The 13,423-nt window shown below is 43.1% G+C and overlaps 1 protein-coding gene and 1 long non-coding RNA gene across 9 annotated transcripts; one reads left to right on the top strand and one right to left on the bottom strand.

Annotated features, from left to right (window-relative positions):
* Window positions 1-132: 132 nt before the first annotated feature.
* CDKN3 (cyclin dependent kinase inhibitor 3) lies at window positions 133-12,409 on the bottom strand. Of its 8 annotated transcripts, none has more exons than XM_081194575.1 (9): window positions 9,284-9,659; window positions 9,000-9,156; window positions 8,849-8,896; window positions 5,784-5,836; window positions 5,506-5,550; window positions 4,577-4,799; window positions 2,826-2,857; window positions 1,449-1,552; window positions 133-544 (listed from the first exon to the last, which is right to left on the bottom strand). In XM_081194575.1, exons 2-9 carry the CDS (start codon window positions 9,014-9,016, stop codon window positions 458-460), a joined length of 609 nt encoding a protein of 202 aa, XP_081050701.1. In that variant the 5' UTR covers window positions 9,017-9,156; window positions 9,284-9,659; the 3' UTR covers window positions 133-457. The 8 variants fall into 8 exon arrangements, with proteins under 8 accessions (XP_081050701.1, XP_081050697.1, XP_081050700.1 ...); XM_081194571.1 differs by having other exon boundaries at window positions 8,829-8,896; window positions 9,284-9,652; XM_081194574.1 differs by lacking the exons at window positions 9,000-9,156; window positions 9,284-9,659 and adding an exon at window positions 12,293-12,409 and having other exon boundaries at window positions 8,829-8,896.
* Window positions 551-1,169, top strand: LOC308587684. The gene is made up of 2 exons (XR_014008515.1): window positions 551-665; window positions 707-1,169. It is a non-coding gene; the product is annotated as an uncharacterized lncRNA (long non-coding RNA).
* Window positions 12,410-13,423: the final 1,014 nt, after the last annotated feature.

Here is a 13,423-nt window from a genome sequence, read left to right as displayed (position 1 = left end):
AAATGCCAGATGCTGTTTTCTTCTGTAGGGCTTCCCACAAACCAGGGAGATGCAAGAACAGAGAACAAACATGTCCCACCAAAGCACAGAAAACAAGACGTGGGATGGAGAGTTAAAAATATGAACAGAAGGTTTGAAACTAATCATATTTATTGTGAATTCAACCACATACTGAGAATGTTACGTTTCAGGAATCCATCGACAAATGTACCCTTTAAAACGTGAATTTATGCTGTGAAAACATTATAGTATTGCTCTTGCTCACAGAGAACCCTCACAGCTTATATTTGTTGTATTTTGCATCAGACAGCTTGCCAGGGAGACAGTGCCAGGATAACCTGACTAATTAAATTCCGATGAGACGCTGGAGACAGGTGCATTTTCACCTGCATGCACCAAGCAAAGGCAATTGGCAGCATGGCCATGTAAGAAGCAGCTCAGTTCCACTGCCGCTGTTTTATCGCGATACTGATCTTGCTGTTGCACCTTCTGTTGCTAGATGGACAGCCAGAGTCTCTTGAAAATCATGCAGGTAGTTGTATTGCTGCAAGGGAAAGCAGGGTGGCTAAGCTGCAGCACCTGTTCTCTAATCACAGATGCTAAAATGAGTAGAGGACAGTTGTGAAAGGTGGCTGTGAGAACAGATTTCTGAAAGCCCAAAGGAAGTACTCCTGACTCCCTACCAATCCACTTTTTAGCTGTCAAGCAGATCCCCTTCCTTTCTCAGGTTCTACAAAGCGTTGTCTGTTGGGAATGCAGGGTCCTAGAGTATCTTTCAATTTCTCTTCCCTCCCAGCTGAACTTGCTTAGAGAGGCCAGGCCCAGGATCCCTCCTAATCTGCTCTCATGTCCTTGATTTTTTGCAGTCCATTAAATGGCAAGCTCCCTGAATAAGAGGACAATGGGAGATGCTGGGTAGGATTCACTAAACCAGCACCATCAGCAGAAGCCTGGTGCAAGGACTTCCACTTGTGCAACAGGGATTTCCTGCCCTCTCCTCACCTTGAAATTGGCTTCAAGGGGGTCCAGTGAACAACCCACAGAACAGCACATGGGGGAGGATAGGAAAGGGGGGGTTGTTCCACCTGGGAAGCTGCAAGGCTTGCACAGATGGAATGACTGGAAGAGCACAATGTTGAATTCCACCCAATAATAATAATAATAATAATGCTCTGTAAATATTCAGGGCTTATGCACACTTTCGCTTTTCTCGTGTCTAGAAAGCCTGCTTTCTGTAAGGGCAATGCAGGATTCTGGTATGGCCTTGTGGTCAAGAGCAGAAATGGTGAATTATGGATACTGTCACCAGCAGCACTGATATCCTTCTTTAACTCTTAGAAAGCCAGGAAAGATTTTCAGTGCCAAACAAAACACTGCCTTTAGTCAGCTGTTGCCCTTTAACTTGTCCTCCCACTACCAAGCAGGCCCATCATGGCCTTCCCTCATACCTTTATGGTTTGTATAGCTCCTGAACCTCTCAAGTCTCGCAGGCTGTCTATGGCCTGCTGTGGGCCTATTGTGTCAGATATCTGAAGCAGGAGACAAGCTGCTACTGTAAAAAAAGAAAAAGAAAAAACCTAAGAGATTTTCTGTTTAAGGAAACCAGTTGTATTTAGTGAGGAGGCAGAACCTGCTTGAAAGCCTGAGTGAATAATAATAATAATAATAATAATAATAATAAGAGTAATAGTAATAGTAACAGTGGTGATGATGATGTTATAATTTGTACCCTGCCCATCTGCCTGGGTTGCCCCAGCCACTCTGGGCAGCATCCAAAATATAAAAACACAGTGAGACATCAAACATTTTAAACTTCCTTATACAGGGCTGCCTTCAGATGTCTTCTAATAATCATGTAGTTGTTTATCTCCTTTTCATCTGATGGGAGGGCATTCCACAGGGCAGGCACCCTCTGCCTGGTTCCCTGTAACTTCACATTAATACGTTTTAAGATTGCAAATCCTATATGCATTTACCTGGGAGCAAGTCCAACTGCTCAGGGGAGATTACTTCCGATTACAGTATATATGCCAGGGATTATGCTGTATGTGAAGGATGAGCAACATCTGGCTGTCCAGATGTGGCCAATTGTTAGGAATGGAGGGAGTTGTAGTCCCAACATTTGGAGAGCTGTAAGTTCTCCATTCCTGCTGTACATGCTCAGAGCACATTTTCTTGTGAAGCATTCCTTACACTTGTTGAGGTTGAAGCTAAGAGAGTGGCTTGCTTAAGGAACCCCAGGGAAGTCGCAGCTGAGCTACAGGGCAGCACAGAAATATCATATTATGCCTTCTGCATTTCATGACCTTTGTCACCAATGGGTATATAACCTGCGAGCTGAGAATAGCTGGTCATGAAAGCTTCTGCCATAATACATCTGTGAGTATTTCAGGTGCCACAACAATCTTTGAGCTTTAAAGCAAGGACTTCTAGATCCAATCTCATACTCTTCACCATGACACAGGTCTTGCAAGGCAGTTTCACCTTCCTCTTTTTATTGCCCATCTTGGCATTTCATGGGCACCTCAGTAATAAAAATAAAAGATTAATAGTTCTCGCAACTTGCAGGGAAAAAATTGCGCTCTGCCAGTGAACTCTTCCAGAGTTGTTGTTGTTATACCTAGGGAGTAGAAGCCAAGTAGTATTCCTCCAACTCAGCTGTGAAAGAGCTTCCGCCTTTTACATCTGCAAAGATGAGTCTGAGACTACTGGTGGAGAAAATTGTGTAACATACTAGAGGACATAATTTCACGATCAGATGGATTTATGCAGGAAAATGCCAATATTAAAACTAATTAATGCTTTTAGAAAAAGTATTTACTTACTGAGACAGGATCTTCCAAGCCCTCCATAACAGCTGAAAGTGGGGGAAAAAGGATTGGGCATTTTTTTTCAAAAACAGAACACGTACAGTGGTACCTTGGGTTACATACGCTTCAGGTTACATACACTTCAGGTTACAGACTCCGCTAACCCAGAAATAGTGCTTCAGGTTAAGAACTTTGCTTCAGGATGAGAACAGAAATCATGGGGCGGCAGCAGGAGGCCCCATTAGCTAAAGTGGTGCTTCAGGTTAAGAACAGTTTCAGGTTAAGAACGGACCTCCGGAACGAATTAAGTACTTAACCCGAGGTACCACTGTACATTGTGATAGTATCAAGAGTCACAACGAACCAGCTCTGTCTTGTTCCAGAAAAAGGTTTCCAATCTGATATTGAGAGGCAATATCCTTAACACAGCCACTCCAAATCTGGTACAGTTCAGATGTTTGGGCATTTGACTTTCATCAGTGTCAGGTTGGGGAAAGCTGCCCTATCATAGGTTTGTTCAGGGCTCCGTGTAGCTCTGTGTTTCTTGAGCTCCCCTTCAAAAACCCAGTCCTAGCCTATGATGACAGTGTATAAGGGCTCTCCGGTTTTCTTATAATGAACCCTTATTGTTGCATAGGACAGAAGCTTCTCTGTGGCACCATTTTTTAAAGCTAAGCGAATCTGGGTGCCGCATGGGAGAGTGCTGGAAATCTTTTGAATGCTGCCTTTCAGCTTCTTACACTCTGCACTTCAATCAGGAGAAAGCCGCACTCGCAGAGCTCAGGCGATGCTGGATTTCATCAAAGAAGAAGAAAAAGAAGCTTCTTAGAGCAAAGGCAGGATAAAATATAATTACTAAAAATCTAAAATCAAATCTTGGGAATGGCACACATCTTCCTTCTCATCCTGACTTCGCAAGCTCACTGATAATAATAATAATAATAATAATAATAATAATAATAATAATAATAATAATAATACCTTTATTGTCAATGTACAACCTGTTTACAATGAAATTAACTGAGCCTCTCCCCCCCACGCAATCTCACTGCACTCTGTGTGCTTGTCGCACAACACACCAACCCCGAAAGTCAGTTGCACTATATTATTTTCTGTTCAGCAGCCTAACAGTCCACGGATAGAAACTGTTTTTTAGCCTGTTGGTACGACTGATTATACTTCTATATCTCCTGCCCGAGGGTAGAAGATTAAAGAGGTGCTGGCCAGAGTGTGAATTGTCCCTGAGAATTCTTCTTGCACTTTTTCCTAAAGCAGGGGTCAGCAAACTTTTTCAGCAGGGGGCCAGTCCACTTTACCTCAGATCGTGTGGGGGGCCAGACTATTTTTTTGGGGGGGGGGGAAATGAACGAATTCCTATGCCCCACAACTAACCCAGGGATGCATTTTAAATAAAAGGACACATTCTACTCATGTAAAAACACGCCGATTCCCGGACCATCCACGGGCCGGATTTAGAAGGCGATTGGGCCGGATCCGGCCCCCGGGCCTTAGTTAGCCTACCCATGCCCTAAAGCATTCAGTTTTAGAATTTTCTTGATTTAGGAAGATTCTCTAGGATGGGGCACATCTGCATTTTATTTTGTCCCACCTACATGGGAACGGTGGCAGCATTCAAGGGGGTGGCAGAAGCTAGAAGGCAAATTTCTGAACGGTGGTGTTAGCAGGAAACTTTGGTGGGTGTATACAGGTTGTGACCATCTTCACTTGTGGAGAGAGGACAAAAGACCTGGCGCACTGGAACTCACTGTATTAAGGTTTTCCGGTCGCCTTCGAGGCAGCTTCTCAGTTCCTTTAGAATCAGGCAGCATTTGGCTATGTCTGGAGTGTCTCCATCAGGTATAGGGTGATGGTGCACAGCAATGCCTTGGCTCTGATATGCCTCTAGGAGGTGTGGGACACGGTACTTTGAAAGCTCTCCTCTGGTACAGAGGACAAAGACATCCTGCACCCCGTAGCTCTTCAGTTCATCTGCAAAGGAACGAAGCTGTTCGCCTTGTTAAAATGCTACACGAAACCACAAAAGCCTTGTGAATCCTAATTCAGAAAACAATTCAAACTGACTTTACAACAAGGAATTTGTGCGTTCCATGACCTGATTATTAGGCAAACCACGGTTGCTCGCCTAATAAAGCTCGCCTAATTTTAGCAACTGAAATTGCAGCACTGCCCTGGAATTTGATACTATGGCAGGGTGGAATTAGTGCTCGGCTCAGGATACAAGGAAAATAAATGTTCCAAGGAGAGCAGCAACATTTAATAATTTTTTGATTAACTAATTTTTTTAAAAAATGATCAGTAAAAAGGTGTCCCCCAATTAGACCCTAAATTCTTAAAATGCTTAAATCATTTTTTTAATTGTAATTTTTTAAAATTAAAATGTAAAAACAATTCATTTAAAATAAAAATCTTAAAGCAATAACATTATACAAACTGCAGGTGGCAAATGCCATCTTAAGAGCTATTCTCTCAAGTGAAAGGGAAGAGGAAATGTCTCTTCTGGAACCTTTTATCAGGAAAGATGTTACACAAAGAAGGGGAAAAGGAAAATTAAGAACACCAAAAGTGCTTATCCCAGAATCCTATGCCAGTTGCAAGGCATAAGAAAAGGCAAACATGGAGCAACCAGGCATTGAAGGAAGGCTGAAAGATCCCCAGGGCACTGATATATAATTACCTATATCTTTCTGAAGGCTTCTTCTAATACTTTTGAATCGGCAACCTAAAATGATGCAGTGTGGATGCATGAAAGAACATATCAAGTACTGCTAGAAATATAACAAGTATTTGTTAAATGCAAGGCATCTATGTCTATTTACCACCAACAGTTGTGTTTCATTTTACCTCACATGTAGTGACATAGGCAGATTAATGTGGCGTGGGGTAAGTTAAGATTCCCCCCCCCCCATCAAATGAATGAGCTTTTAAATCAGTTTTTAAGCTGTTATTGCATACCTGGTAGTGAGCAAATTCCCAGAAATTGGGAATAGGTTGGTGATAGGGCTAACCTACAGAAAGAAAGAAAGTTAAAAACCTTTACAATGGCATTTAAATTTGCAAATTTGCAATCAGCAAGCTCTCTTTACAACTACAGGTCTGTTACATCGTCAGCAGGAAAAGAGTTTAAAATCTAGCTCACAACTTCTCTAGATGTCCTTTTCATAGCACATGCATAGTTTGTGCTCATGATGCTATCGGGGTGGCTACATGTGACCCCATTTTCAACACTGTTTGAGCCTGCAACAGCTCTGGGGACGGTCACACTGCTTCATTTCCAGCCTATCACACAACATCCTGCTGAAAACCTGTAACATTTTATATCCCAGAAGTTTTAGCTGATCTTTGTCCCAGTATTGTTGTGCAATAATGTGGAAGGATTGGGGAAGCCAGGTTGACAAGAGGAGGAATGACCGCGGGGAGGAATGCTGCGAGAAGAAACGCCATGGTGCATCTGCAGCAGTGAACCGGCTGCCTTCATCTGCCCCAGCTGCAACAAAACATGTCTCTCCCACATCAGTCTCTACAGCCACAGCAGGTGCTGTAACTCTCCAACCATTTGACTTCACCCTCAAAGGCGCACTCCTCCATTGTCTCCTGAGACAGATGAATGCCAACAACAAATTGAGGAAGCACCACAGAACAAGCGAAAGCAGAGTAATACAACCACTCCATGCATTATTATTGTGCAAAGAACATGTTGCAGAACACACCCACAATATAAAAAGACTAGTCTGGAAAGGCCCTCAGAGATTCTTCAGATGAAAGGATTTATGATCCTGACCTGTGGAGGGACATTCAAGTTGCAAAACATAGGGGTATATAAGAAGGTATGTTTAACACAATCTGGAAATTACAAGGTTGTGGCTGATCAATTAGTATGACATAATTTTGGAAGTGGGAGAACCTTGTGCAGCCACCCAGGTGAACTGTGGGTAACATCTGGGGTACTGCCTATGCTACTGAATAGCTTAAAAGAAGGGAAGCTCCTCTTACGATCCAAGGGCATACAGTGGTGGCTCGTAAGACGAAATTAATCCGTTCCGCGAGTCTCTTCATCTAGCGGTTTTTTCGTCTTGCGAAGCAACCCTATTAGCGCTTAGCGGATTAGCGTTATTAGCGGTTTAGCGGCTATTAAAGGCTTAGCAGATTAGCGGCTAAAAGGCTATTCGCGGCTTAGCGGCTTAGAAAAAGGGAGGGAAAAGCAAAAAAAAATCGGAACACTCGCAAGACGTTTTCGTCTTGCAAAGCAAGCCCATAGGGAAAATCGTTTTGCGAAGCAGCTCAAAAACGGAAAACCCTTTCGTCTAGCGGGTTTTCCGTCTTGCGAGGCAATCGTCTTGCGGGGCACCACTGTAACCGATTTCCAGTAAACCAATTGATGACGTACTACTTCAGTTTTCTTGATTTTCTTTTCTGTTACAAATAATCTCTGCAGCCCAAAGGAGAAATGTAAAGTATGGTTTGCATGGTTATAAACACAGGGTACCTGCATTCAATGCAAAATGGTAAAGCTGCTATGACATGGGTCGGCAAACTAAGGGCTGCGGGCCGGATCAGGCCATATCCAGCCCGCGGACGGTCTGGGAATTGCCACGTGGATCGCCAGCACATGGCTCACCAGTTCGCGCATTCTTTCTCCCTCCCTCTCTGTCACACGTCAGCGCTTTTCTCCTCAGTGACGGAGCAATCTTGTCCCATGCCAGGTGCCGTCGTTGGCGGGAGTTGGCTCGCCTACCTCAGCAGGGCGGCGCTGTGAAGGGGGCGTGTGACACCGGCTGCATTTTCCTTCTGCTCCTCCTCTCTCTCCCTCAGTCTGCCCTTCCTTCTTTCCTTCTCCGTGCCCCTTCTCCTCGCCGCTTCCTTGCGTGCTTTCTGGCCCCCCTCCTGAAAAAGTTTGCTGACGCCTGTGCTATGACTTAGCAACTTGTTTGGCAGAATGTGCTGAAAAGTGGCCATATTATACCCATCACAAGGTAGGTTATCCCTGCCCCTTGACAAGGCAGGTTCAGAGTGTAGGTGTTTCTTCTAGATTCAGCACACAGCAGAAGTGACCTCTGTAGCACAGAATGCCTTTTATCAGCTATAGCCAGTTCACCACCTGTGGCTACTTTTGGACAAAAATAGTCAAGTCGCAGTCCATCTACGCTCATACAATGTTCTGATTGTATTACTGCAATGTGTTGTTGTGGAACTGCCCTTGAAGACAGCTCAGAAGTTTCAAATAGTACAAACTCGTTGTTGGCATCTGTCTGTCTCAAGAGACAATGGTGTGTGGCTCGGGGTGAATTCATTAGCAGCACCGAAGTGTCCTCTCCGAGGTGCATGCCTGGGCAGCGTGTCTGGAGGTCCTGAGCTGCCCAGACGACAAGACACACATCCCAGACTCATTGATGTGGTCCAAAGGAAAACAGAGCAAAATGTTTGGTACCAGCTTGGCTGCAGGAGTTGCTGGAAGGAGGCGTACAAGGTTTCCTGGGGACTCCACTCTGGGTTTGTGTAGGGTTTACTCTTTAGCCTTTTCTTCCCCCGAAGATATCCCATAAGGCAGCAGAGGATTAGGATCAGTGTTTTCCTTATCTTATATGGGCTACTTTCACAGAATAATGAACCCCATCTGCCCCTCACTTCCCTCTGCAGCATGTGCAGAAACCCACTCCTGGTCTCGTCCACTCAATCTGCCAGAGCCTGTCTTCACATGCAGGGGAAGTCCCTAACTCAGTGTGGGTTTGAGACTCATAGGCTACCATCACCTGGTTTAGCTGGCCAGTTGAAGCTGTTCCTGGTGTGTGGCCGCTGTTGCATACTGCCAGGAGCCACAGGCGAGAGCCGAGTGCAGGGGACCCAATGTGGACAAACTGCCCCAGAATGAGCACAACCACCCCTCCCCTAACACCCCATATGAAGAAAATTAAGCAAGCTGTGAAATGTGGCTAGTGGCCAGAATACTAAGCTGCTCCAAAGGAATTCTGGAAGGAATCCCCTGAGGAAATTTGGACCTACCAGGATACTTGAAAGGGTACCTGTTCTTCCTCCGAGGGTTCTTCGTCCGATGAGTCGAACTCGTCTGCCTGCATTGCAAGATTTTACAGTATCAGCCCACTTACTGCACACACGACACCTCGGGGTACAAATCAACTTCTCCATCCCACACGTCTAATAAATTGTCGATACCTGTATAGCTGCTTCATGACTATTGTTCATTCTGGCTGGCCAGGAAATGTATCATGAAAGGCTACAGATAACTGGCTGCCATCCACTAAAATTAGGATTGCAACCTGTCCAGCTAAATGCCTTGAGCAGAATTGTGGTTTTTTTTTTACATATCTACCTTTATTGTTCCAGTAGTAGATAGGTAGCTGTGTTGGTCTGCCATAGTCAAAATAAAAAAATTCCTTCCAGTAGCACCTTAAAGACCAATCTTTAAGGTGCTACTGGAAGGAATTTTTTTATTTTACCTTTATTGTGACATTTAGTCTAGTGACATGTCCTCCAGCATTTAAGCTGGAAATAAGGACACAGTGTCATCACAGGGTGGTGGGTGAGGCAGTTCCAGGCGTCAGAGGGTGATGGAGCAAAGATTTAGGGTGGCCATGGGTTCTACTTTACAGAGAACTGTCCTCTATATCGGTTTTAATGTATCTATGTGGGGTTTATTGCCTGCTTGGTTGTAAGTTACTTTGGGTTGCCCTGGGCTAAAGCAATTAAGAAATTTAATTAATAATAATATATGAAGCACTGTTTGGTTTAAAGCAGGCATGGCCAAACTTGGCCCTCCAGCTGTTTTGGGACTACAGCTCCCATCATCCCTAGCTAATAGGACTAGTGGTCAGGGATGATGGGAATTGTAGTCCCAAAAACAGCTGGAGGGCCAAGTTTGGCCATGCCTGGTAAAGATTAAGAACCCTAAGAAGGAAGATCGCCATGTGCCTTGAAGTTGCAGACACCTGGACAACAGAACAAACAGGTTCCTTGGGTCACTCACCCAGTTTGCCCCACAGTAGGATAAAAGGTTACAGTTTCTCCATTTAATTATACTGTTGACTTTCAGATGTTGCAACTGTAAATTTAAATGGCCATGTGCAAATGTTACACGTGCCCTCGTCCTATTTTTATTTGACATTGCGTAAGTGGCCACCCTCCAAATGTAATTGGTGGGGTTGCAATGGGATATAAGAGCAGAGAGACGAGGCCACGAAGGGCTGGGATATATCCAGCCTCATATAACCAACATTTGTTGTTGCTGTTTACTCGTGTCCGACTCTTCGTGACCCCCTGGACCAGAGCACGCCAGGCACTCCTGTCTTCCACTGCCTCCCACAGTTTGGTCAAACTCATGCTGGTAGCTTGGAGAACAGTATCCAACCATCTTGTCCTCTGTCGTCCCCTTCTCCTTGTGCCCTCCATCTTTCCCAGCATCAGGGTCTTTTCCAGGGAGTCTTCTCTTCTCATGAGGTGGCCAAAGTCTTGGAGCCTCAGCTTCAGGATCTGTCCTTCCAGTGAGCACTCAGGGCTGATTTCCTTCAGAATGGAGAGGTTGGATCTTCTTGCAGTCCATGGGACTCTCCAGAGTCTCCTCCAGCACCAGAATTCAAAAGCATCAATTCTTCGGCGATCAGCCTTCTTTATGGTCCAGCTCTCACTTCCATACATCACTACTAGGAAAACCATAGCTTTCACTATATGGACCTTTGTTGGCAAGGTGATGTCTCTGCTTTTTAAGATGCTGTCTAGGTTTGTCATTGCTTTTCTCCCAAGTAGCAGGCGTCTCTTAATTTCGTGGCTGCTGTCACCATCACAGTGATCATGGAGCTGAAGAAAGTAAAATCTCTCACTGCCTCCATTTCTTCCACTTCTATTTGCCAGGAGGTGATGGGGCCAGTAGCCATGATCTTCGTTTTTTTGATGCTGAGCTTCACGCTTAAGGCTAATTAATGGATGATGGGGTTAAGACCATGGAATAAGCTACCCTGCCAACCTTCGCTAGATCACTTCCCCTCACCTTGAAAGTAATAAAGCTCTTGGGTCTCCCACTTTCCACCTTTGTATGCATTATTATTATTATTATTAGGGATTGAGTATTTCCCCTGATTATTCCTCCTGCACAAGCCATAAATCTGTGTTGAAGGCATGCAGTGGATTGTGTTAATGATATATAAAACTGAGCAGCCACATACTGTATCATGCATTTCATATAACTACCCCAACCCTGACTTTAATATTAAACGCTTTAATTGCTTTTTTGTGGGTTTGCTCTTTTACATGTAAACCTCCCTGGAGAATTCTACCCAAGAGCACAATAGAAAATGCTGCAATAATAACAATTAATAATACAATAATAGCAGTTCCTGCAGAAATGGTTATAGCAGAAATAAATCCCTTTACCAAAGGGTTTTTGTTTTGTTTCTTGCCACCATCCTCCTGGAGGTCATGCCTTGGGCACCCCCCTTAGTTTCTGCTTTCCCAGAAGCGCCAATAATTTGTGGGTCTTGGGAGTTACAATCTTATAAATTGGGTAGGGTGCTTTTAATGCACCCCTAACTTGGTTTTTAGGTTCCCTACATGGCTTTTTGTTTATCTGTTTACTCGCAAATCACTCTGGGTCGCCTTGGACAATATAAAGCGACCGACAAATGTAATAAATAAATAAATAATATATATATATATGTGTGTATAATATATATATAAAATTTATAATATTATACACATACATTATTTATTTATTTATTTATTTATTTATTTATTTATTTGGACAATATAAAGCGACCTACAAATGTAAAAAATAAATAAATTATATATATATATGTGTGTGTGTGTATTTATATATATATATATATATATATATATATATATATATATATATATATATATATAAAATATAATTTATTTATAATAATATTACACACACATATTTATTTATTTATTTATTATTTATTTATTTATTTGGACAATATAAAGCGACCTACAAATGTAAAAAATAAATAAATTATATATATGTGTGTGTGTGTGTGTGATATATATATATATATATATATATATATATATATATATATATATATAAAATTTATTTATAATAATATTATACACACACACACACACATTATTTATTTATTTATTACATATAAATATAGGTCCCACAAGCATTAACACTGAACCATTTTTGCCTCCTGTCTCCTTTCCCTCCCTATCCCCCTTAATTTCCCATGTGCCGGGTAACGCTGAGGTAAATTCACTCTGCACGCGCTCAGAGGCACCCTTAAAGCGGACGGCGTGGAAAAACGAGATTGGTAAGGGGAGGCGGGGAGAGGCTGAGAAGAAAGGGATCCCATTCGCCCCGCGCTCAGTCCGTCACAGGAGAACGAGGTGGGGGCAAAGCCCCTTTTTCCCGCCCAAAATCCAGAAAACGGCGCAGGATTGGCAGTTCCCCTCCCGCTCTCCTGCGTTGCTAGGATACAGCCTCCCCTCACCTCAGCTGCGCGGACTCGCGCCATCCTCTCTGCTGAAAAAAACAAACAAACCGCCGCCGGCCGCCAACGGTTTCGAAAGAGAGAGTTCGCGCCGGAGCCGAGAACGCGGATTGGCCCTTTTTTCTACCGCCCCTTTGCCGGCGGCCTATCAGCCGGCGGGGAATAAACAAAGCTCCCGCCTTGCTAGGGCTTCTTGGAAGGACGCTTCTTATTGGACAGTGGCTTTGAAGACCCCGCCCCCGCCTGCTCTTAACTCAAAGCGGTTTACAAGTATAAAACAACCAAAAACGAAAAGATAACAGCACATAATTAAAACCCACAATGAAACAATTTCAGTTTTTCACATTAAGTATCAGTGATTTTTTTTTAAAAAAGGTAGTCACAGCATCACATTAAAATTCCATTAAAATTAAAAAGATACATTTCATTATGTCATATTTTTCTATGATTTCTCATAATTCAGTTGCAAAAACAGTTGCTGTTGTGAAATGCACATGATTTTACGAGACAGTTTCAGGTCCCTTGCTAGCACAGAGGATCTAAGATACAAATAAAGCATTGTGTTAATTCCACGTTTTTATGAATAAGGGATTTATTCCTTGGAGTGCCCCTTCCTTTCGTCAATGGACAACACAGCCCTATATGTGCCTACTCAGAAGTAAGTCTCGCTGAGTTCAACAGAGCTTACTCCCTTGTAAGTGGGTACAGGGCTGTGAGGGGGAAAAATGGAGTTTTAGTAAAACACGACTGCAGCAGTAGAGGGCACCCTTGCTTTATAAATGCAAAACGCTCTTTACAAAATCTGCTTTCTAAAAATATGTTTGTTAGCATCACATTATGCACTTGCAAAATAATAGTGTGATCGATAAAGCACCACTGACGGTGAGCCTTTTGCACATCATGTACTTGTTTTTTTAAAAAAATGATATTAATTGAAAAAAGAATTTTTAAAATTACAAAGAAAAAAAAAGACAAAATTACAGAGAAAAAAGACAAAAACAGAAAAAAAGAAAAACTAAAACCATCATTTTCAAATTCTCCACTTTCATTACCTTCTTTCCATGACCTCCTCCTCCTCCCATCTCTTGTATCTTGATTAATAATTGTCACAGCAAATCCCTTCCATAATTC

Source organism: Podarcis bocagei (genome assembly GCF_964188305.1).
Source record: "Podarcis bocagei genome assembly, chromosome: 1".
Lineage (NCBI taxonomy): Eukaryota > Metazoa > Chordata > Lepidosauria > Squamata > Lacertidae > Podarcis > Podarcis bocagei.
The sequence above is the reverse complement of the archived record's forward strand: the minus strand, read 5'-3'. Positions and strand labels throughout refer to the sequence as shown.

Bases quoted from the DNA above. Each gene is read 5' to 3' on its own strand.
- CDKN3 (XM_081194569.1), bottom strand. From the start codon at position 12,154: ATGGGATCCCTTTCTTCTCAGCCTCTCCCCGCCTCCCCTTACCAATCT. The intron at 2,858-4,576 runs GTGAGTTCCAGT...CCCCACTTTCAG, and splicing joins GACCGGAAAACCTTAATACA to CTGTTATGGAGGGCTTGGAA. The intron at 1,553-2,825 runs GTAAGTAAATAC...CTTTTTTTACAG, and splicing joins GCTTGGAAGATCCTGTCTCA to TAGCAGCTTGTCTCCTGCTT.